A 22,603-nucleotide genomic window follows, 5' to 3' on the forward strand; every position below is an offset into this window, starting at 1 on the left:
AAACCTTGAGAGAAGGGGTGAGAGGAAAAAAGAGGTATAAATCAATTCTGATTTTGATTGGACGTGACCCCATTAGCCAGGAAAGAGCAAAGATGGGCCCTTTTCTTCAGGAGTCCCGCTGAGAAAGGTGCAGTTGATTCGTTGGAACTATCTCCGAGTCCTTTATCCATACACGACATCAGATAAATGAGTTCTTCGGTGTCAGTCGTGTTGAATAATTCCATCTTCCTTACTAAATCTCCAAATTCTTTTGAGGGGGTGGTCCAATTCTGATATCGACCACAACTTCGTTTTCCCCATGGCCACTCGACGAGAAGAGTCAACAAGATTCGAGAAGGTTCCTGGGAAGGGGCAGGTATTTCGAGGCGGAACGATTCTCCAGTTTGATACTAAACGCTACACCTTGAGCTAGTTTGGTTGAAGGAAAAACAAAGGCTGTCTTTCATTGTTTCTCCTTCGAAAGTATCCATTCTTCGTAAATGCTGCCCTCTTAGACGCCTTCACAAGAGTAAATTCTGAAGGCGGGAACGAGGAGCAGTCAGGATAAATTTCTCTGGGAAAAATTTCGAAAATAGCTTCATAAGCCTTTTCAAGTCTGATAAAAGCTGATGGCCTTTTATACTGTCTTCGTCAGAAATCTCTACAATAGGATTCACAGGAGAATGCGAGATATTATCATTCTCTTCTTCCGATTTTACGAAGACGGAAGTAGCGACGTCTTTCAAAGTATCATCTTGACGCCTGGCGTCCTGGCGTCCAGTCTCTTGACGCCTGGCGTATTGGCGTCCATTTTCTTGAAGCTTAATGTCTTGGCGTCCAGCTTCATGACGCCTGACTTCCTGGCGTCTTGCTTCTCAACGCTCGACGTCCTGGCGTCCAGCTTCTCAACGCTCGACGTCCTGGCGCCCATACTTCTAACTTTCGCTGTCCCGTCAAACCTAGAGGTTACTTGAGAACTGGCCGCCTGTGCGACATCGGTCAAAAGCTTCCTCCGGTTGACGTACAGCAACCAATGGACGAAAAAACACTTTAACCTCGCCTTTCCTATGGCGAGGGTGAGCGCCCTGGGAAACGTCAACAGGTACGCTGGGGGGGACTTTCTGCTCGGTAGCTAAAGCCTCTTGCCTCCCTTCGTCTGTCGACTTTCCTTCTCACAGGGGTTGGTGAGCTTGGAAGAGGTCTAGGACTAGGAGCACAACAGGACCGAGCGGTCGCACCCTCCACTGCACTTGCACTAACAACATATTAACACTTGCCTTTTTTTAGATCTCTTATTATCGATCACATATTATCCCTGTCTTCTGAGAGGGATTTTACCTGTTGGGCCAGGGTCTGAATGGCAGCCAACAAATCATTAAGTATTGGGTCCTTACCTGTTTCAGTAGGGGTTCAGAGACTACCACTACGGAGAAGGATCAATAGGAAAGTTATCACGGGGAAAAGAATTAACTATTCCTGGTTATATCAAGAAGAGTGAGAAACAGTACTCTTGGCTCTTCTGAGCCGGTCTTTCATTCCCGTTCTTCAGACATACTAAGTGGGGATCCAAGGAGACTTTAGCAAGCCGCTTGCATCCCCACACACACATCTTCACACTCGATGAAGTCAGATATGTTATAAGAAAATCCAAAAGTGAACAAGCGAAAGCCAAGCCAAAGTGTACTTCACCAAAATAAGTTGCGAAAAAACACAGGCTACGAGCGAAATTCCATCGATGTTACCGACACAGCGGCAGGGAAGATCTGAGGAATAGTTGGAATGGTTCCAGGTACCTGGGTAGAGGGCGCACAGGTGGTTCACCTGACTACCGATCGGCGATTGCCGCGAGTTTTGAAATTCTGCCGTGACGTCAGGGACTTAAGCTATATATATAACTACCAGGTAAGTTAGATGTTTAAAATGACAAATTTTTAATAATTTTGTATTTTTCATACCTAACAAACCTGAGGTCTTTACGCATGAGGATAAATCTCTCCAACGCAGCTGGATCTGGTTAAAAATAGGAGGAGGTTTGGTGGTATGAGTGTACCAGCCAATGGGGAGAGCAAGTAGGCAGAGCCTGACCTCTTCTTCCCTTCACATAAGCCGTGACTTGCCAGTTATCTTTCAAACTGCCTTCAAGCAAGACATGTGCTGCCCTTTCTAGCACAGAAGCTGGTTTTCTGAGGGCACCTCCTTTACGCACCAAGAGTCAACTAAGTTTTGTTCTGCACAAATAGCAGTGCACATTATTAAAGGGGAAATGTGGCTGTGAATATGCACTTGAAATCAGAAGCAATGAACCATTTGTATTTGTTTCGTTACCCACTGAAACTAGTGAATATCTATCATATAACTTTGTATGTGCTATAAGATCTGTAAGCCTAGACTAGACTAGACTAATCTACTGAAAATAGGACTTACCAATTACCACAGTATTGTACTGTATATCTGGATGCATGGAACCAGATACACAGTATTTCAAGGTGAATTACTTTAAAAACATAAAACAGTTCTCAAAAACTCTCCAACACAAATCAATTGTCACAAGTCACTAACATTTTAAATGTTAAGTATCAACAGTATTAATAACACACCATCAGAAACTTACCACGACACAAAATTGATGAGAATAGTACTAATACACGCGTTTCATCAACAATTATACGAATCATATGTGTACATTGCTCTACCGTTGTTTGCCATTTTGTCCAAAATGCCACAAACAAATTCTGCTACATCCATTGGATCAGCTTTTGATCTAATGACGAACTCATGTTCAAGAAGTTGCTTATATTTTGGCCGAGAACTTTCTTCTTTAATGAGGCTGTGAAGATAAAAAGTTCAAAATACATTATTATTCTATACTGCAAACATCATTTTGAAAATAACACTCAATAAAAATATCTATCTGAAGTTTATTTCTACTGACCCTGCAGGTCCTACATTGTCAACCTGGGATTTTACATACTTGATGATCCTTTGCATTAAATAAATATGCACAGGTTTCTCATTGCACTGGATGCACACCCTAGATAAAAAATAGCATAGGTTTCACAAAACAAATGAATAAATCCCAATTATCACTTCAAGTATTTACATACAGAGACGCTACTTTTTCTAAATGAAATATTAATCCATAGCACTATAATTCAAAGACTTAAACAAAATTGTAATGATAAATCTAGCTTTGAGAACACTTCCAAAACCCAGACAAACAACTGTACTAACCACGTGTTTACAAAATCGACAAATTCCTCAGAGAATGTGTTTCCATTTTCATTAGGAGACAGGCGAGGTGGCTCTCCCTGTACCACCTGTGTTAGCTGCTCAAAAACAGAATTCCACTTAGGATACGGAAAACTCCCAGTTGCTAGCTCCATTAAGGTAATCCCTAGTGACCAAACATCTGACCGCACATCATATCCTCGAGCCCTTGCTGGATCTATTCGTTCTGGCTGAAATGAGAAAAGTGACAATTTTGAGTTTTGTAACAATATGATGAATAATCAATTTAACAAAACCCACAAATGAACAACTGAAAGGAAACAGAATGCTTGTTTTATATATACAAAGCTACAACAACAAGTAAACTTATGTGCTTAACAAGATCCATTATCCATTGACAATACATTAAAAATTGTTCTTATAAACAAGTCTATTTATACAAACCTAATAATTATATGTATGTTTGTATTCACATCCAAACTGTTCCCAAATTTACCAATCTTTTGACTGTTACACAGAAGTAAAAAAGTAAACCCAACATTTCAATCAACGTTTCTTACTTGAAATATGATACAAAAATTAAAATAACACCTACATACAGCAAAACTACAAGTACAGAGGGTTACAAAAGAGTAACTTACTGCCATGTATGGTCTACATCCTGCGTCACGGGTTTTTGCAATCGAATCCACGAGCTGCCCAGAAATACCAAAATCACAGAGTTTTATGTTGCCCCTTTTGTCCAACAAAATATTGGAAGGTTTGACGTCTCGATGTATAATTTTCAATTTTTCTTTTAGGTAATTTAATGCCGTTAATGTCTGAAAAGAAAAGCATAATTACTCACACACAATTAACATTATTCATAACTACTGTACTTATACCTGAGTAATATCTTCAATTTAAAATATAAAAACATTTAGATTTTTTATATCATACAAATCAATTACTTATGCTGCCCATTTCACTCATCACAAAATGTTACCAGACAAAAGTTCTCCAGAAATAAAAAATGGCCATAAGCAAAAATCTATCAGTTTCCACCTGTCAATTTGGTTCTTTCTTTATGCATATCTAACTTCAGACAGTATAATTGTAGGGCTTGGTAGAAGGAACATTTACATACAAAACAAAAAAAATTTTCTAGTATCCTTTAGTCTGGAAAACTTGCTGGTATGGCAATTAAGTCTGATATGGCAATTAAGTCAAAAAGTCCCATTCCAGATTAAAGCTGTGGTCCAGTATCCTTCCACAGAGTTTCACATTTTTAAAATAGCTATGAGTACCTCCACAGTTTGATTTTAGCACTACCTAATGACTAAGAAAAAAGTTTCTCTCTCTGCTTCACTTAGCCACACAAAGGGCAAGATTTTGAAACGCTGCATTAAAGTCCATTCTTCTAATACCTAAAATTCTTAGGCTCTGAATTCAGAAATATTTAAGCTATGTAAACTTCTTCGAAAATGAGACAAAAAGCCTTTGCTCATAAAACAAGGCTTTAGGAACTGTAGACAACATTAACTCTGAAATCAACGCAAGTGGGCAGAGCAAAAAAATAAAAATTATTTACAATGTGTATGTGCAAAATGACACCATCACGATTTAATTCATTCTCACTCATGATGATTCTGTGGATAACTAATAAGTCAGATAAGAAACAACAAACAACATTAGAAGAGTACTGTTCATTTTAAAGAAATCATTAAAATAATTATAGTAAAACCCCCGTATTTGCGGGGGATGCGTATCGCACCCACCCGCGAATAGCTAAACTCCACAAATACTTAAAACCGCTCTAAAAACACTCAACTGCCTATTTTGATAGTTTAAACACAAGAAACACCCTCTAAAAATGCTTACACCTGAGTATTTCAATATTTTACCACAAAAAGTGCATTTAGTCATGAAAATGATATGAAAATATAGTAATTAGTGAATATTTCTCAGTGAAAAATACAGCGAATGGGCAAATTTTCCATGAATAATGGGTAGACACGTTCCACAGAGAAATCCGCGAATATGTGAGTCCGCAAATCGTGAGAACGCGAATACGGGGGGTTTACTGTACAGTATTAGACAAGATTCTGAACACACTTACCGCTACTGTAATCTTCCCAAGAATGTTTTCAGGTAAACGTTCATTTAGTCTTTCATATATAAACTTGTAGAATTTATCAAGGGATGTGTCCATCAATTCCATACATATCCAGCAGTCCCCCTGAAAAGCAAGAATAACAGGTTATATCATTAACTAGAGAACCATGAGAAAAAATTTTATAAAATGTGAAGTCAAGTAATTAGAAGGACTTTGCAAAATCAGAGGATGCATAAAAAGACTCATTAAGACAACATTATTCTAACATAACCCATGAACAAGAATAAAGACAACTGAAGGTCCTCTGTATCCAAAGAATCTGATATATCATTTTCTTTTGCTTGTCCTGGAGAAGTAAAAGAAGTGATGAAAGTAGGGAATTCATGACAAATTTTTCTTACCTCTTTAAAAATTGCTCCATAAAACTGGACGATGCAAGGACAATCATTACTACGCATTACCACTTCAAGATCCATCAATAATTGCTTCTGCTCCTTTTCATCCACTGTTGATCGAATTCTCTACAAAAAATTGATCATCACACAATTAAGAAGTTATTTACTTAGAAATTTCCTGACTTATAAGATTCTTTATCAGACTCTTAAAGATAATACCCCTTATACGTATATTATAAATGATCCAAGTCTTCTTTCTGTCTATATCTACAATTCTGGAACTCAGAAATTAATTTTATACTGCTTTATACTCATTTCAAAGATAAAGGTTCATTTAAAAAACACTGAAATTTAATTTTCTGAGACTCACCTTGACAGCCATGATGGTATTACTTTTGCGATGAACCATCTTGTTCACGGTACCAAAACCCCCTCTTCCAATTTCTCCCAAATCACGAAGATCATCAGCAGTAAACTCAATTTGCTAAAAAAGTGAATTACATACTATGGCTTTAAAAAATCACAATACTGTAAGGTAATCATAACAAAATGATGTAATTACAAAACAATTTATATTCCTTATACTTGTTGATAGTCAGATATACCATACCTGTAAAACTTAGTGATTGAAAAACCTATTGACACAACTTGAGAGAGATTACAACCATTCACTAATGTGGCACTTTTGATCTATGTCATCTCTCTTAGTAAGATGTTAATAACAAAACAATGCGACTTACATTTAAGAAATTAAGAATAATACATCAGTTTACAATTTTCCCAATTTCACCACTCACATTGAGAAATAAAATATTCAAACCACTGGTGCTCTTAAAATTTCTCGTTTGCATTTACTGGTTTCATTATCACCTTCAAATTATAGCTATCCTAACAAAAATTCTAGGTAGTGCTAATTTAAAAAAAAATCCAACAGAAAAAACACTGCCAACTATTTTTCATATAAAGCTTCTGCAGGATAGATTAACCATTCACAATCTTCTCTGAGAGTCCAGCCTGATTTTTACTACAAGAAAACTAAATTAAACCATTGACAGGCCTCTTTGCTTGATCAAGAATAGCATACAGCCCGCTGCTTAGAAATAAAATGTTTATTTTGTCTACATACAAAGACTTCAAAGTATATCTGTCTTTAAACTGTTTATTTTAATCTTCATCAGAGAGACATCTCACCATGAACTGCCACAAAAATTCTACAATGACCTTCCCAGCAAGGCTGCTTCATCGCAGGACATATCCTGCCAGTACATTTTAATAAGCCTCTCCTTTACAATACTTTGGTGCCCAGCAACATAGATCCTGTCTTTGTGGTCTGTCAAAACAAAGCTGTCCAAGTCAGTGATAGCTTCCATTAACAGATGTAAATAACTGTTACTGGAATACTTGAAAAAACATTCATTTCCTATTTGCATACGTGAATGGCTAGAATACACTTACCACTTCAGGTGAAATCTTCAGTTTGCCAGAGGACTGAATGTTCTGGTAGATGCCGCGAGTCAACCTGTCCCTGCAATGTGCACAGATTCTGAATATATTAAGAAATATGCTAATCTCTTAAAATAAGATCTTGTGTGCAAATAATCTCTACTGTAAAACACTGTTACAGTAGGTATTACTCTCTGACACTGTTGAAATCTTATCTTTCCATACTTATCCTAAAGATAAACAAATTCAATTTTTTAACTGCCTAACTGAAAACCTGCTATACATTTGCCATACTGTAAATGTGAGTGCCTCATGTATACGATAAACTGTTCTCTAAATTATTTTATAGTTCAAAGGCATCCGCACTTTAAATACTCCCAGTAATCTCTTTAAACTGGGAAGTCATTCCAAAATATACGTGTGAATACCAAGCAAAATTGAAATGCACAAAAATCTTCGTTCAAAGCATATACCTATCATTAAACAAATAGCTTTACAAATCTTGTACAATGTCAGTTGTCAAGTCTCGCATACTATACAAAAAATATAAAGTCCCTACTGTGAAGTAGAAAGGAAAAAACCACACTATAAAGAAGAGAATGGTTAGTTTTATAAGCTATTTACCAAGCAAAGCAAATGTGTGTGTGTGTGTGTTTTACAAATTGGAAAACAAAAACTGAATTAAGAAACACAGGAATAATTTCTTGCAGGTATGATACGAAACAGCTGCTGATTAAAAACACCTGTAATCAACTACACAGAACAAACACTTCCAAAAGAAACCAAATTAATATAATTATGACAATCCTCATTTTGACTGAAATTAGAATATTCAAATTCAAAAACAAAATCAAATTAAAAAACAAACAATAAAAAACAATATTAAATTGCGTGCACCTGTCCTAGGATGTGTCACATGTATTTAATATAAGAGAAATTTATAAAAGCCCTTTATCTGTGAAAATTTATCAATAGCATATCAGTCTGATTGCAAACTTTGGCAATGACACATTGCCAATAAAAATATTAATGGTTAAAAATAAACGACATGTAAAATTGTAAATGCATAACATTTATGTGACTCTTCCATGAAAGCTGTCAAGTCACATTACTAAAGATGGTTGCTGGAAAATGTTATACTGTAAGCAACTCTGGAACTGGGGCTAGAAAAAGATGAAGACATGTGATCTCCACATCTTATTCTTTCTAAAAAGTCAAAGATACCAGGATCTGAAAGACATTACACTGCCACATTCCTCACACATTCAATTCAGTTCTGTAATTTTTGTGTAGAGGAAACTACAATACTGTACAATGCATAAAAAAGGGTACTTGGCTGATGCGTAACTCAATATTAACATTATATAAACTCTCCCAGAGGAATATGATGTTCATTATGCATAACTATGACTGTCTTCTCATAAGGATGTTTGCTTAGTGTTTATTTTCCCTATCTAAAAACACAGCTCTCAACTTAATCTTTTACTATAAAGTCATAACAACAAACTAAATACTTTCTGCTACTAAGAGTCTCTAAAGTAATGAGTACTTCATTAATAAGAGCAACTTGCCTCTCTATTTCTAGAAAAGCAAGGTTATCACATAAACAAAATGGTAATAACTGAAGCCAACATGATCGAATATATGTATATATATTTCGTAAAACATGAAAACAAAACAAAAAGGTAAACACCAGTGTTGTACTTCCTCAGCCACTTACGCTATTAAAATTTTCTCATATGCATTGCATACAAAATACAATACCAAAATTATGCAATGAGCAGAACGAGGGCCTAAACCTGTTCTCATGGTCTGCTGTCATCATTGATGAGTCAGTAAATATAAATGACAAGGTTACTTTTCTAACATCAATGGATTAAATTACTACCCATTAATTAAACAAAATTGGCAGGAAGTCCAAACTTTTTTGGATATCCAAAGCAGCAACATAAAATGAAACTACCCTGCATTATTTGCAATGCATAGGATTACCCATGGCAAGAAGCTAAGTATACTAACTGTAAATAATAATTTTGCACAAGTTTTCTGTAAGTAACTATCTCATGCAACACATAAACACTGGGAATGATCTTGAATTGAACTAGAATAATCTGCATATTTTTAAAAGATTACTGTTTCAAGCTGCTTAGATGTGACAACTCCTAAACACAAGATGGCAACCTTTATAATTATTGGGAGGTATAAATATATGCACGCCACTTGCCATCAATTAGGAAATCAAATGGAAAACAACTGTCCAGAACTTATCATAAACTTTAGAAAATGGAAAGCTGGAATGTGCTCTTGTCAGGCACACATGGTAGAACTCTTACTGTGAAATGCAATTGCTCAAGTTACTCAACAGCAAAAATGACAGAACAATTGCTAATAACCTGTAAGGATGAGGATCTATAGGTCTCACATACAATGCTGCACATACAAGCAAAGTTATTTACAAGGAAACACTATTATTTTCAAGCAACTAATAATCAAATCTTAAGATTCATATTACACACTCAAGCAGGGGTAAATCTGGGAACCATACTTTTTCTTGTCAATTCAATTCCATTTAGCACTACAGTATATCAAATATATCAATATAATAAACATGAGAAGCTAACTGTTGAGCGCCTTCCTTTATTTACGATGCAATACAAATAAATATCAATACCCAACTTTGAAAGCAAATTGATTCCGTTTCTAAAAATTCATATCTGTGTGACTGCCTAAATTTGCATCGGTTCAACCTTCAAACATGCTCCACAGAAGAAGAAGAATCAACACAAGCTATGTACACATCCCGGGGGCGACTCATCATCACTGGTAGAAAATGTCATCCTCAGAGTTGTTTGATCTTCTTGCCATAGATGCAAGGAGGACAATTATATCCATAAAGTGATGGGTTTGTACCAAGAAATTCCATTTGGTTTCAAAATTAAAGTTATTACTCAGTCCATACCATAAATGGTGCTAACTTTATAAAATGCATAATTTCTGAAAAGAGCTTCACTGGGTTCAAAAATTCTTTACTGCAGTCTCCAAGATATACTAGATGGATCTCCATCAGCAGTATTTTTTATACACTTGGTTCTCTTCTTGCCAATAAAATTGCAAAAAACATTATGCAGTATGGCAGTTACAGACCCTGGGTGCTGGGTGGTAATCAGCCAAGCTATTGCTAACCTCAACCATATTTACCTAATGGAGTAGTAACATCACCAATTTTCCAACCAGTCCAAAAGAGAACCAATTCTTGATAACTTACAAATGATAACAGACAACTTTGGAGCTAAATAACTGGCAGTGTAACAAAGTAAAAAATGAAAATTATGCTGACCTGATAGCTACAAATACCCAAGGTAAGCAAACAATTACTAATGGTTACACATAATGAAACAAAGAATAAAAACTCAGGAAAAGTTATGTTGATCAAAAGTAATTTTTATTACTTAAATAATGAGCAACCATAGTCCATGACTAACTCAGTCAAAAGGATGATAAGCCAAGCAAACTCTGAAGTAACTGGCAACTGTGAACGACGTAATCTGATTCAGAGTCAATGTTTAATCTCAACCTGCAATTGGTATAACTAAGAATAAAATCTATATAACCAAAGATGTGAATAAAATGGCTGTTCAAAAACAGGTAAGACTTACAGTAGCTAGCTACAGCAGTAAGCACTCACCAGAAAATTAAAAGGAATAGCACTAATCACATATTAAGTATTCAATCATTAAATGTTTCAAAAAGCTTACAGACGTAAATTACAAAATTTAAGAATAAGCCTTTTCTAGGGAGCAAGTACGGTAACGACAAAAACTATGCTGAATAGCAAGAGGAAAGGCGAAATTAATAACGTGGAGGCCTGAACAAGCAGAAACTGGGAAGCAAAGCCAACTGATCTGTACAGACTGGCAGACACACTTGGAATGGCGTTTTCCACTGGTGGTGGCAGTTGGGATCCCGGATGTGAAGACGACCAGTGTGGGTTCTTCACGTGGAGCGTGTCTGGAAGTGGAGCTGACACACATTTAGGCAGTCATGAAATGATAAACTGTTGTGACAAAACATAAATCGTACCTCCTGTTTCTTTGGTCATTCAATCAACTACTTTGACTAAAAAAGAAAGATGCTATTTAATCATTAAGTCATATAATCAATGAGTCATGCACAGATCCATCAAAGCATTACAACAAATGAAAACAGAGAATGGAACATTAGTTTCTGGTAAAAAAAAAATGTTTCCTAGATACAAACTCTTGCCTTAAAACAGAATTACTTCAGATTTCAGGGGTAAATCAATGTCCAGCATATTGCTTCAACTAATAAAAGTAGAGGAAGGAGGGACCTTGATAGATGTGATGGTTTGTATCAAGTAAAAAGGAGCCATCCAACCAGAATGAAAATGACAGACAAGAATTTTCAATAAGCTAAAGTCTGTCCCCAAGATGTAAATGAGGGTAACCACTGTTAGCTTTTGCATGATCTGGTTGAGAATCTAGAGTTGGTAAGGGGTGGGAGTGAGGCATGGGTCAAGATAAGAATACACTCCAGAAAAAGATTACCCTGATGGCTGAAGTGAAAAGTATAGACTGGGTAAGATGAAAATGATCTGGCTCTAGAGTAGAAGATGGGTTATGTACATCATCCTCCCAACGCAATAACTTAACCGAATGAAAAAAAAAATATGTAAGTACTTATGAATGGCATTTCTGAGATAGAAGGCAAAAAAGTTCTATGGGTACATCCAATACAACAATAAATTTCATATGAATGATGTTTGGCCTTTGCCAAAACCATATTGCACTTTCTGATAAAACTTAGGCTCTCCTGAGAAAGGAAGATATGGTATTCTTAGAAATTTTGCAATAAGGGATTGAAACAGGGACAAATTACAAGTGGCAATGGGGTATTATACTGACATGAATTTTAAAGTTCTCAACGGGCAAATGAGCATTCTTTCTCCTACATTTCAATCAAAATCTGAAAAAGGGAGGGATGGAAAAAAGGTTAGTAGTATCAACCCAATACCCTCTCACCAGTCTTATGGATAAAGCTCATGACTTAAGAGCCCTATCATTTCCCAGTTCTAACCATGAGACCCTTCTATAAAATTCAATTCGCTAATAAATTCTGCAAACATGAATAACCTTCAAAGTGATATACGTTCCTGAGAACTCGGTAATAGGGCTATAAAGCCAAAGAGGACCTAGTGGTGAGGTCAGCTCTGGAGGTTGCAACTTAAAGTGGCATCTATTCATCATCACAACTCCCCACAAGAGTAAACCTCACTTAAAAATAATCCATGAGATCCAGCAAACAGCAAAGATAGCCATATAGATTTAGAAGGTCCCTCTGATAAGATCAAATATCACTTGGTGCATCAGCAAGAGAATAAAACCAAGCACTCCTTCTACATAAGCTGGAATCATAATTTATGTTAAGTTCTCGGAGAGGTCCTTTACCACTGCTCTGCACCACCTCATGCTACACAGAAACACCAATCAATTATAATTTGCATTCCTTAATTATGCAATCCAAACTCTAAATAGAATACATATATCAAAGTTAAACTAAGGATTGCAGTTTCATACAATAACACAAGATTACTGTTATTCATTACTACTGTACACTGTACTATACTAAATGTTTTAGCAATGAAACTGATTAGTAACCACAAAGCAAAGCTTGATGATCCAGATGCAAAAATGCAAAAAGTGTCTACATAGCAGAAACATATTGCAGCAAACATCCAAATTTCAAGAGATGAGAGGACCAAGAATGGTTATTTAATTATTAACAAGCCTCAGATTGTAAATCATAAAAATAATGACCAAGACAGTGCCTAGAAAAACTACATTACTGTCGGCAGACCGTGTCTCAGTTTTAAAGAGGATTACCAGGTAATTACTTTGACAATAATACAGTACAGTACAATCAATCACAATGCTAAACAAGCAATAATCCTCTATAAAGATGAGACATTTCACTCACCTGGGTGGTTGGGGGACAGGAGGCACATTCCAAGAGCTTTGGAAAATAGAAAGCAATGATGGTAAGATCTAAGCAAGTGGAATAAAATGCTTTGTAAAAACATTCCACATATTGCCTTAAAACTATCAAGTTAGCCTTGTTTTGAAAATTTTACAGCCCTAAAAACCAAAAAACATTTATTTTTGTTAAGTTTAATTCACCTATCAAAGCCTGCACAAGATCATGAGGTATTATGTAATGCTGATAAAACACACCTGGTGAATTAATTTAAATCATCAAAAAATGACATTCCAATGAAGTGTGAATATAAAAAAATTACATAGCAGACAATTCCAAAATAATGAAACTGGAGATGCATATATTGCTACTTTTTTTATCAATAATGATGACAGATGACAAACAATGCTTTCAGGGCTGCTTTGAACATATGTTCCACTTACAAAGAACTTATCTAGGGGATTTGGAAGTTTATTTTAATGTATTTTTATAAAAAAAAAAAAAAAGCAATACACATTTAAATCTAAGGTGATCAATTAATAACAGTGGATAAATAAAGGTTAGTTGCTATCTAACATAACCACAGCAATTAAATCTATAAAAAAATTAATCAAAATGACAAGGGCTACAATACCAAAAAGATTTCATGTGTCATTGATGAAAATTGCTACATCTGTTAGCATGTTGTGCAATTTGGTGCAGTTATTCAGCAACTAGAAAATGTTATCTCACAAGTTCTACCAAGAAAAACACTAACATTACCAAAAATTTTTTTGTTCCATAAAATCCAAACCAATGATTCATTAAAGCCTAGAAATAGTCCCGCATTTCAGTAAAATGCTAACAACTTACGTATTAGCAGTGACAAGTATTTTAAGTCAATGGTCCACTTACATTTTTGAGGGGGTTGGCTGTGATCAAAATTTGTCCACGGTTTTACACACACCATTCTATATTACTGTTTGTCTGTTTAGAAATAATTTTCATTTACAGCTTGCTGCAACTGCCTTTTTGCATGATACTAGGATGGTTGGTCTCACTTTAAGTCACACAATTGTACTGTACTTAATTGTGGCATCTTTAAGAATTAAAAACAACAAAATTAAAATCCCTGTAGTCCCTTACTAATGGGTCCTGCTAGCCATACATGGCTCTTGAGAACTGTAATCACCAGGCACATGACCTCCAACATGTCCCAGGCACAGACTCACTCCAAGCTGTGGCCATTTTCTGCCAAGATGCTCCTTGTCTGCTCAGCAATATCTAATACCTGCCAGTCTTGTTTGTTGGGCACAAGACCCCCACCATGTTCCAGGTTCAGAATTAAGGTCATGCTTATTTCTTAGTTACCTCCATCAGTACGAGTTATCAAAGTCCAAATGTTGCACTTAAATCTTTCGACTCAGAACCCCTTACTCGATTTTAATCTCACCTCTGATCCAAATACCCAGTACTGAGTGACGAAGAAAGCCCAACACTTCTGGTTGTGATTACAGGACAAAGATATTTCAACAAGAGCAGCAAGAGACCATGAAGCACTGATAAAGAAAACAACCCTGCCTTGCTAATACAATGCTGACCAATAGAAGAGGTCATGAAAACCAGCTGTGCTCTGAGCACACTGAGCCGAGATAGCTTACTGACAATTGATACACGTTCAATTACCAAGAATAAAAGATCCCCAAAAACACAAACCGCCAACTTTTGTGCTGGACTAAACAAAAGGAGGCAACTGAAGATAAAAAATAAAAGAAATAAAATATGAGATACTATACGCTCCAAGTTTCTTAATTCCGAAATAAAGCAAAATCAAATAGGGAATATCTGAAAATGAATCTTAAAATTATTGTTCACAATGAAGTAAGGGTTTTGTCATCCAGCCAACTTCTTTGAAAGATGACTAAAAGGAAATCAAAACTTGACTTCAAAAAAGCTCTGGTAAGATTCTGTAACATATCAGGACCCCTACCAGATCTAATGCATTTAGTCTGTTAAGCGCAGTTTCACCGAAAAAAAATTACATTAAAAATATAAGGTGGGATAAAACTTACACAAGCAAAAAGAAATGGTCATATACCCTAAGCTTCAGGTTGATCAATCTTCTTTATAAAATAGCTAAATTTGGGAGTGATAGCTCAATCCCTATTGATTACTGCCTAAAACCTTCCCCTATAATGTTGTCTTGAGTTTTTGAAGATCTGTTGGCAAAAACAGGTTTTGATGTAGGAAAACCTTATTTTTGGTGGTCGCTGTTGAGCCCTCAAGGAGTTACCTTCCATGGTCTACCAGAGCTCCATGGTGACCTAACTAATACGGTATTAAAGAATTCTCTTCTAGTTGGTCTTTTTGGCCAGGGATTGTGTCGTAATGATTAACATCATAACACGTGATGGAGTATATAATGGACTCGAAAATAAGAGGGCACTTTCCCTACCTTCAGCAAAGCTGAACCCAGTATTTCCAACGTCAAAGAACCTGCAAGAAAGAGAAGTGACTATTGCACATGCATGTCCACCTCTTGTTTACAACCAACTGTTAAAGACCAAGGAGCCATTACTCTCTGTTGGTCAATGCAGGATGATCCTTGCCCAAATCCCATGCCTTTTCATCATGGAAGTGGGAGGGTTTTGAGGACTCAACAGCAACTACCAAAAATAGGTTTTTCCTATGTCAAAACCTGTTTTTTGGTAGTGCAGTTGCTTGTTTCATCCTCAAGGAGCTTTACATAGAAACTGACAGGTGATGAAAAAGGCTTAAGCTCTCAATTTTTAATCCCAACACCCCAAAGGAAAAAACATTTCTGGTCTAAGATCAAGCCACAAATTTCAAGTCCCATCCTTTATTCCAAATACTCTTCAGGTTTTGGTACCAAGGAACAAGAAACTATACACAAACTTATGTTTTAGGATGTAGTTCTACAGTGGCTTACCTAAGCATGCTGGGTTTGGTTGCAGTACTGTCGCCCTTCTCCCAGCGATAGTTAGCATAATCACCGTCAATAAGACGCCTGGTTTTCTGCTGTAGCACCTTTGGGTTAGACTAACCACGCCACCTACTGACACACAGTGTAGTCGAATTTGTTCGAGCACATGGCAATAGTGTGTGTGTGTGTCCTTGATGACCACCCTGTACATTTGGAGACTAATCTGAAAGAGACATTTCTGAAGAAGGCCCTATTCAGCAACGATAGCTGCATGGGGAATAGAATTCCTTCTGGAAGGTTTCTCCCATGGCTAGCCAAAATTTGTGTCCCTGAGCCTTTTTCCTCAACTTCCAACACAGGGTTAACCTGGGGTTACTGGGGACTGGTGTTACTGGGTTTTGGCCCAAACATAGATGTTGTTCTGAGAAAGGGTTAAATATCTGCTGCTGGAGTTCTGCTGGAAGGATATAATCGCCCCCTTCCTCACCCCTACTGAACCCTAGGACCCATCGAGACAGCTTAAAAGGAGCTGTTTTGTCTTTAAAACTTGCTACCAGGAGCATACTACAAATCTCCCCCATATCTGGCAACCAAGCAAATTTTCCTTGTTTTTTACAAGGACTATGCTGCTGTTCTAGGTTTATATCATTTTGAAGGATATAGGCTACATAAGACCCTATTAGTATGTAGCCTTACAGATATGCTACAGAGGCGTAAAAAACTAGGTTATTTTACTGAGCCTAGGATACTGTTTATTTATAATCCTAGGCTTATTTGTTCTTTCTCAGCCTAGTATAGGGTATTGCCTAATCCAGATTATTATGGATCACTCTTAAATGTATAGGCTATATAAAAACAGAAACTTACTAATATGTAACCTTATAGTTAGTCGTCTATTTTTTGTCTAACCCAGGTTGTTGTTTATATCCAATCCTAGGCTATTTGGTCCACTATATAAAACAGTAACTCACTAGTCATCCAGCACAGATTACTATTTCATCTAGTCCTAGGTTACATGGTCTAGGCTAACAACTTAGTCCAAAAATGGGAGGTTTCGTAAAAAGTTACCACTTAATATAAGGTAATGTTTAGTCCTGGATTATTTACATCATGCTTAAGTGCACAAGCTTATATAAAAGGAAAAAATTATACTAATATGTAGCCTTATTGTTAGGATATTGATTTATTTTGCCCAGATGTTGTTATTATCTGATCCTAGGGTCCCTGGTCTAAGCTAGGCCATTTAAGGATACATAATCCTAGGACATAGGCTACAGACAAGATCCACTATTAATCTAGTAATTATTCTCACTTGCTGCCTAGATTATTGTAGACATCGTATAATCTGAAAGGATTTTCTATATTAATAATAAGCTGTGGCACATTCCTTTTAGTTAAAACATTTAGTTAGACTTTAAAACAATTTTCGCGTTACGTAACTAGCAATCAATGAGCCGGGTTCCAGTTTTCATACACAAATTATCAATTCCAAAAGTTTAAAACTAAAACTTTTAACTGGAACTTAATATTAAGCACTTAAGTTGCTATCTTTGATGTTTCCATGGTCCTCGATAATGAAATCAGAGAAAAAAGTAGAATTTTTTTGGAGCGCCGGTAACAACGTAAACCATTCGCTACTGACCAACAGACAGTAATGACTCCTTGGTCTTTAACAGTCTGGTTGTAAACAAGATGGCAGACACGCATGCATAATAGTCACTTGTCTTTCTTGCAGGTTCTTTGATGGTGGAAAAACTGGGTTCAGCTTCACTGAAGATAAGGGAAAGTGCCCTCTTATCTTTGAGTCCATTATATACTCCATCATGTGTTATAATGTTAATCATTACAACACAATACCTGGACAAAAAAACCAACTAGAAGAGAATTCTTTGATATTAGTTAGGCCACCATGGAGCTCTGGTAGACCATGGAAGTAGCTCCTTGAGGATGTAACAAGTGACTGAACTATCAAAAACATATATATGTCTGCAATAAAAACAATCTACTGATCGTTGGTTTACAGTCTGGCTTTTGCAAAGTGTGGCAAGTGTGATCCACTTTTTCCAATTCCCAGCACAATACTAAAGTCTTTGGATTCTAATCAAGAAGTTCATATGATTATGATTGGTGTTTAGTACTGCTTCTGGCTGTGTTGACCATGAGACACTACAAACCATGATAAATGGGTGTTTGAGAAACATTGATGGGCACTACAGCGACTAAAGAAATGTAATCTTTCATGTTTATAAGGGTATTATTCTTGGCTCACTTCTCTCAATATTATATATGCATGATACACAATTTGGTTATTTAGGCCAAACTGTTCATGTAATAAAAATTTGAGAAAAATCCCAACACGTGGATGCAAATGTTCACATCATAAGAGAGCATGTGCCAAATACTTAGAGTGAAAGGCTTCACCTACTCAATAGTACAGTAATTCAATACTACCACCCCCAGGAACATAAATTGGTCATTACTTCAACACTGATGCTCTATTCCACAAATGATAAAGGCAGTTCAAAGCTCATATCAAGTAAGGGTCTGCATAATGTTGGTAATGCAATGGTGTTGGTTCAAACTTGTGCATAACATACAAAACACTCTTATCATATATTCAAACATCTTGCTAACACACACTGACAACATTTCAGCCAGTTAATTAATCATTCGAAATTTTTAAGGATACAGATAAAGTAGAATAAGTAAAAACTTACAACCTACCAAACATCTTCGGGAAATACATGTTTTGGGGTACACTGACATATTTTAACAAATTTTTTTATAAACTGGGAAATGACTCCCAAAAACAAGTACCATATATATTATAAATTTCAAAAAATGTGTTAACACTTAAAAAATATGTAGATTAAATAAAATTGCTTCAAAATAAAAAAACACCCTGTCATTATAAAAACATGTAAATACTTGCTTTATCTGAAACATTAAAAAAGAAAGAACACCTGCTAATTTGTTGTGACAACGGTGACTAAATTTTAAAATACAGTAGAGGACATACTGTTTATAGTTCACTTCACTTTACTGTTGTCCCTGAAAGAAATGCCACTTGTCATAATTTTTTTGACAAAATATTTACCAAAAATGCACAACACATATACCTGAAAACCATACAGTTATCCCTTAAATGCACAAAATTTGTTATGTAACTTCTGTTTTATACTACTGGAATATATTGCAAAAAAACTTGAAATAAATCTTTGTCTACTGTCCCTTCTGGCCTCATTTCTCACTCATGTGGTCTCTCCAACAATAAGTATTCAGATGTTAAGAATGAACTTCCAAGATCTGTGCATCACTGTTTGTGTACTGTACTTATCTTTCGATTACTTTGACCCCAAGGCACAAAAGTGTTCATGCTGGCAATCTACTAAAACCAAAGAGAATCTACATTTACACCCTATAAGTGAAAAACTGAATTCCTTGATTTACCAGGAAATAGATAATTGCTAAAGTGGCCAAGATGAAATGTGTTCTGCCTGTGCTCCTTTCACCGGTCATTCATATGTTTATGGTTATGCTAAAAAATGTAATTATGAAAAGAATTTAGGAACACACAAATATATATGTTACAATAAAATCTAAAAAAAAAAAATAAATAAATAGGCAGACTAAACCATGAAAGTATCTACATCTCTCCAAAAAATCTTAATGTCTGTGTTAAAGCTCACCTAGAGTAAATGGCTCTTTCAACAAACTGCCAAGAGTTCCAACACCTAACATTGTTTCAACACGTATTTTACTCTGTCCTTCACTTCACTGTGTGAGCATTGTAACTTATGCAGTTCATCACAACCACTCTCATCAACTATTGTGTCCCAAAAGTGATGGAAGAAAAAGCTGAGTATAAATAAAAAAGATACTGCATTTTGTTTAGATTTGAAGTAAAGAGCTAATTCTTATAGATTATGAAACAGACTTCATACATTACAGTGCCACACTGTTATCAATATTCTAGTTCATTACTAATAATCTTTACTGGTTCCCATGCTTAATTTTCAATATAAATAGTACCATAAGTATGAGAGAGAGAGAATAATTATCTAATTATCTATAGTATACATCAAGGGATAACTGTATCACAGAACCAATCAGAAGATAATTACTGTAATTCTTAATTCACCACGATGAATAAAGAATTATCATAGTTTTCTTACAGTCAGTTCCTATAATTCTGGCAAATGAGATGAATCCAACTATCTCATATATGCTGGAACAACAATAACGATGATGTTTAAAGCGGTCTTCACCTCACTGTTATAGGACCATATAAATTCTGAATATGCAAAGTACATGCAAAAATACAATTCAAGCACAACTGGAAAAAACAACCTTAGTCCATATGATATAAGTATTATATCATTAATATTTTGGTAATAACTTAATGGGCTACTGGCATACAGAGACTCATAAACAGTGATTGAGTATAGGCCAGTACATTAGTATAACAGACCAACCAAATATATGTACTGTAATACATTTCTACTCATCGTGAATTCTGTCATTTACAGATAATCTAGAACTCACTTCTAAACAAACAACTAGAAAAAAAAAGTAAAAGTCCTGTAAGATTCTTCCAGGTTACTTAAAAGCCAACAGCCCTCTAAATATAATGTGAAGTAGAACGTTAGTCAACATCAAACCACATGCTCATTAGTATAAAACAACTGGGTATTAATGGTAAGGTCATCATCATCATCATCATGACAATAATTCATGAACTCAAAACCTAGTAAGAATACACAGCAACACTAAACATCATATAAATTTAAAAAAGAATATTTGAAAATGCTGAACTAATCTACTATCATTACCATATAGTGTACATCACAATTCACACGTATGTGATTTTCTTTCCAATGTCTTTTTTTTTTGTGGGAAGGTGGAGCATACAAACAAAACTTCTCTGATAATTTTCTAAGAATTCTGAATGAGGCACATAATTCAAAAACCTTATAGTGTAAACTCCTAGCTGTTGAGGAGAAATGTCTGGAGTTTCCTATAGAATTATTTCCATTAAAATGAAAAGCAAACTAAAAAATATATTTTTAGAAATATAAATTTGTTTCAATATTAATCTATTACTTTCACATAGCCTATTCGTGTGTAACATGAATTCAAGTTACATCTTTCTCCATATAGAAGAAATGGATGATCACCAAGTAACTTAGGCAGATTTAACAAAGCAAAAGCGCTGCTTGCTTGGGAAGAGGGCAATTTAGTTTAATATTGGAAAACAAGGAAATAGTAAAAAAAAAAGAATTAAAGTAAAATCAATTATATGATAACTGGAAAAGACACAAGGTAATCCTAAACAGTTCCTAGTCTGGGAAGCATTGAAGCTCTTATTCAGTTGGTAAGACAAGAGACACCTGATCATCATCTTTTTCTTCTACCAATGGAATGATGCATGATTCACAAGCAACACACAAATGGCTTTACTATACTCTTTGTGCTATATCCATAATAAATTCTGTTACTTATGCCTTTATTGCCACCAGGTGCAGTTAGCCTAGTGCTGATTATATCATCGGAACAAGCAAAGCAGTGATTAATGTCATTTAATGTACTTTCACCATCAATTTTACAAAAAGAGTAATGTGGCAACTGGACCTAGAATATTACTAGAATTTTGAATGTCTGTACAACAACTGCTCCCGACTTCAGTAATATTCATTTAACATCAGATCCTACAATTAGTAATCTGTACCTATGACTTAGTAATCTAATACTGCTACCAAAATTCCGGACATAAGCTTTGTCTGTGTTTAAGTGGTGTCATTTATGACCTAAAGTGATGTCCACATTTAGATGGCAAACTTCATGATAAGGATACTCTGTACGTTACATTACTGATGTAATTTGGTGGGTGATCGTTTCCTTGAGGAGATAAGTCTAGAGCCAGCTGATAACCTGCCCTTCCACATTTATGAAACAATGAGACATCCCTGCTTCCTGAGCAAGAGAGAAAGAACAAAAAGATTTCATCAGCAGTTTCAATATTTCCTTTAAATGGTTCATTTTGAAGCCATGGTGAGGCCACAGTAAGGGTTAAGCAGGAAAAATACCATGGAGAATCACTGAAAGGCATGAGGAAAACTTCCCACTCGATTACATGAAACCACGTATAGTGCTTGAACCAATGAGGGCAAAGTAAATCTTCTTTGATTAATGATTACATTAGCATCTGATACACCATCTTGGATGGGTTGGGGCTTGAAAATTCACTTCACCAGCATATATGACCCCCAGCAAGAGACCTCTGCACCAGGAGTGATCTATTTAATGTTCTTAAAACCCTGCTAGTGCTTTACCCGTACTCAAAGTACCTAAGTATTATCTTAACCACCTCCATTTGAGTTTTTACGAGAAAAATTGCTATACAGAAAACTAAAAATCACTACACTGAATCTGAACTCACTAAGATGAAGACTAGCTAAAAAGAAAAAGTTTCACCTACACTACTGAAGAATTAAAGTCAAGCTTTTACCATTGAAAACAGGTCTCAAAAAAGATCGGATTACAAATTAG

At 35.7% G+C, this 22,603-nt stretch overlaps 1 protein-coding gene across 27 annotated transcripts in view; it reads right to left on the reverse strand.

Moving 5' to 3' along the window:
• Positions 1 to 22,603, reverse strand: part of Mkk4 (MAP kinase kinase 4) — a 69,622-nt gene that overhangs the window by 12,372 nt on the left and 34,647 nt on the right. For 3 of the 27 annotated variants that reach the window (XM_067094126.1, XM_067094112.1, XM_067094124.1), the window contains 9 exons: positions 13,135 to 13,170; positions 11,065 to 11,148; positions 7,153 to 7,222; positions 6,068 to 6,181; positions 5,704 to 5,823; positions 5,306 to 5,425; positions 3,849 to 4,028; positions 3,211 to 3,437; positions 2,591 to 2,806 (listed from right to left, as the gene is read on the reverse strand). In XM_067094126.1, coding sequence (XP_066950227.1) covers positions 2,635 to 2,806; positions 3,211 to 3,437; positions 3,849 to 4,028; positions 5,306 to 5,425; positions 5,704 to 5,823; positions 6,068 to 6,181; positions 7,153 to 7,222; positions 11,065 to 11,148; positions 13,135 to 13,170 — 1,123 coding nt within the window. In that variant the 3' untranslated portion in view covers positions 2,591 to 2,634. Of the gene's footprint in view, positions 1 to 2,590; positions 2,807 to 3,210; positions 3,438 to 3,848; positions 4,029 to 5,305; positions 5,426 to 5,703; positions 5,824 to 6,067; positions 6,182 to 7,152; positions 7,223 to 11,064; positions 11,161 to 13,134; positions 13,171 to 22,603 lie in introns of all 27 variants that reach the window. The other 24 variants (XM_067094125.1, XM_067094110.1, XM_067094123.1 and 21 more) reach the window with 11 other exon arrangements.

Source organism: Macrobrachium rosenbergii, chromosome 50 (assembly GCF_040412425.1).
Source record: "Macrobrachium rosenbergii isolate ZJJX-2024 chromosome 50, ASM4041242v1, whole genome shotgun sequence".
NCBI lineage: Eukaryota > Metazoa > Arthropoda > Malacostraca > Decapoda > Palaemonidae > Macrobrachium > Macrobrachium rosenbergii.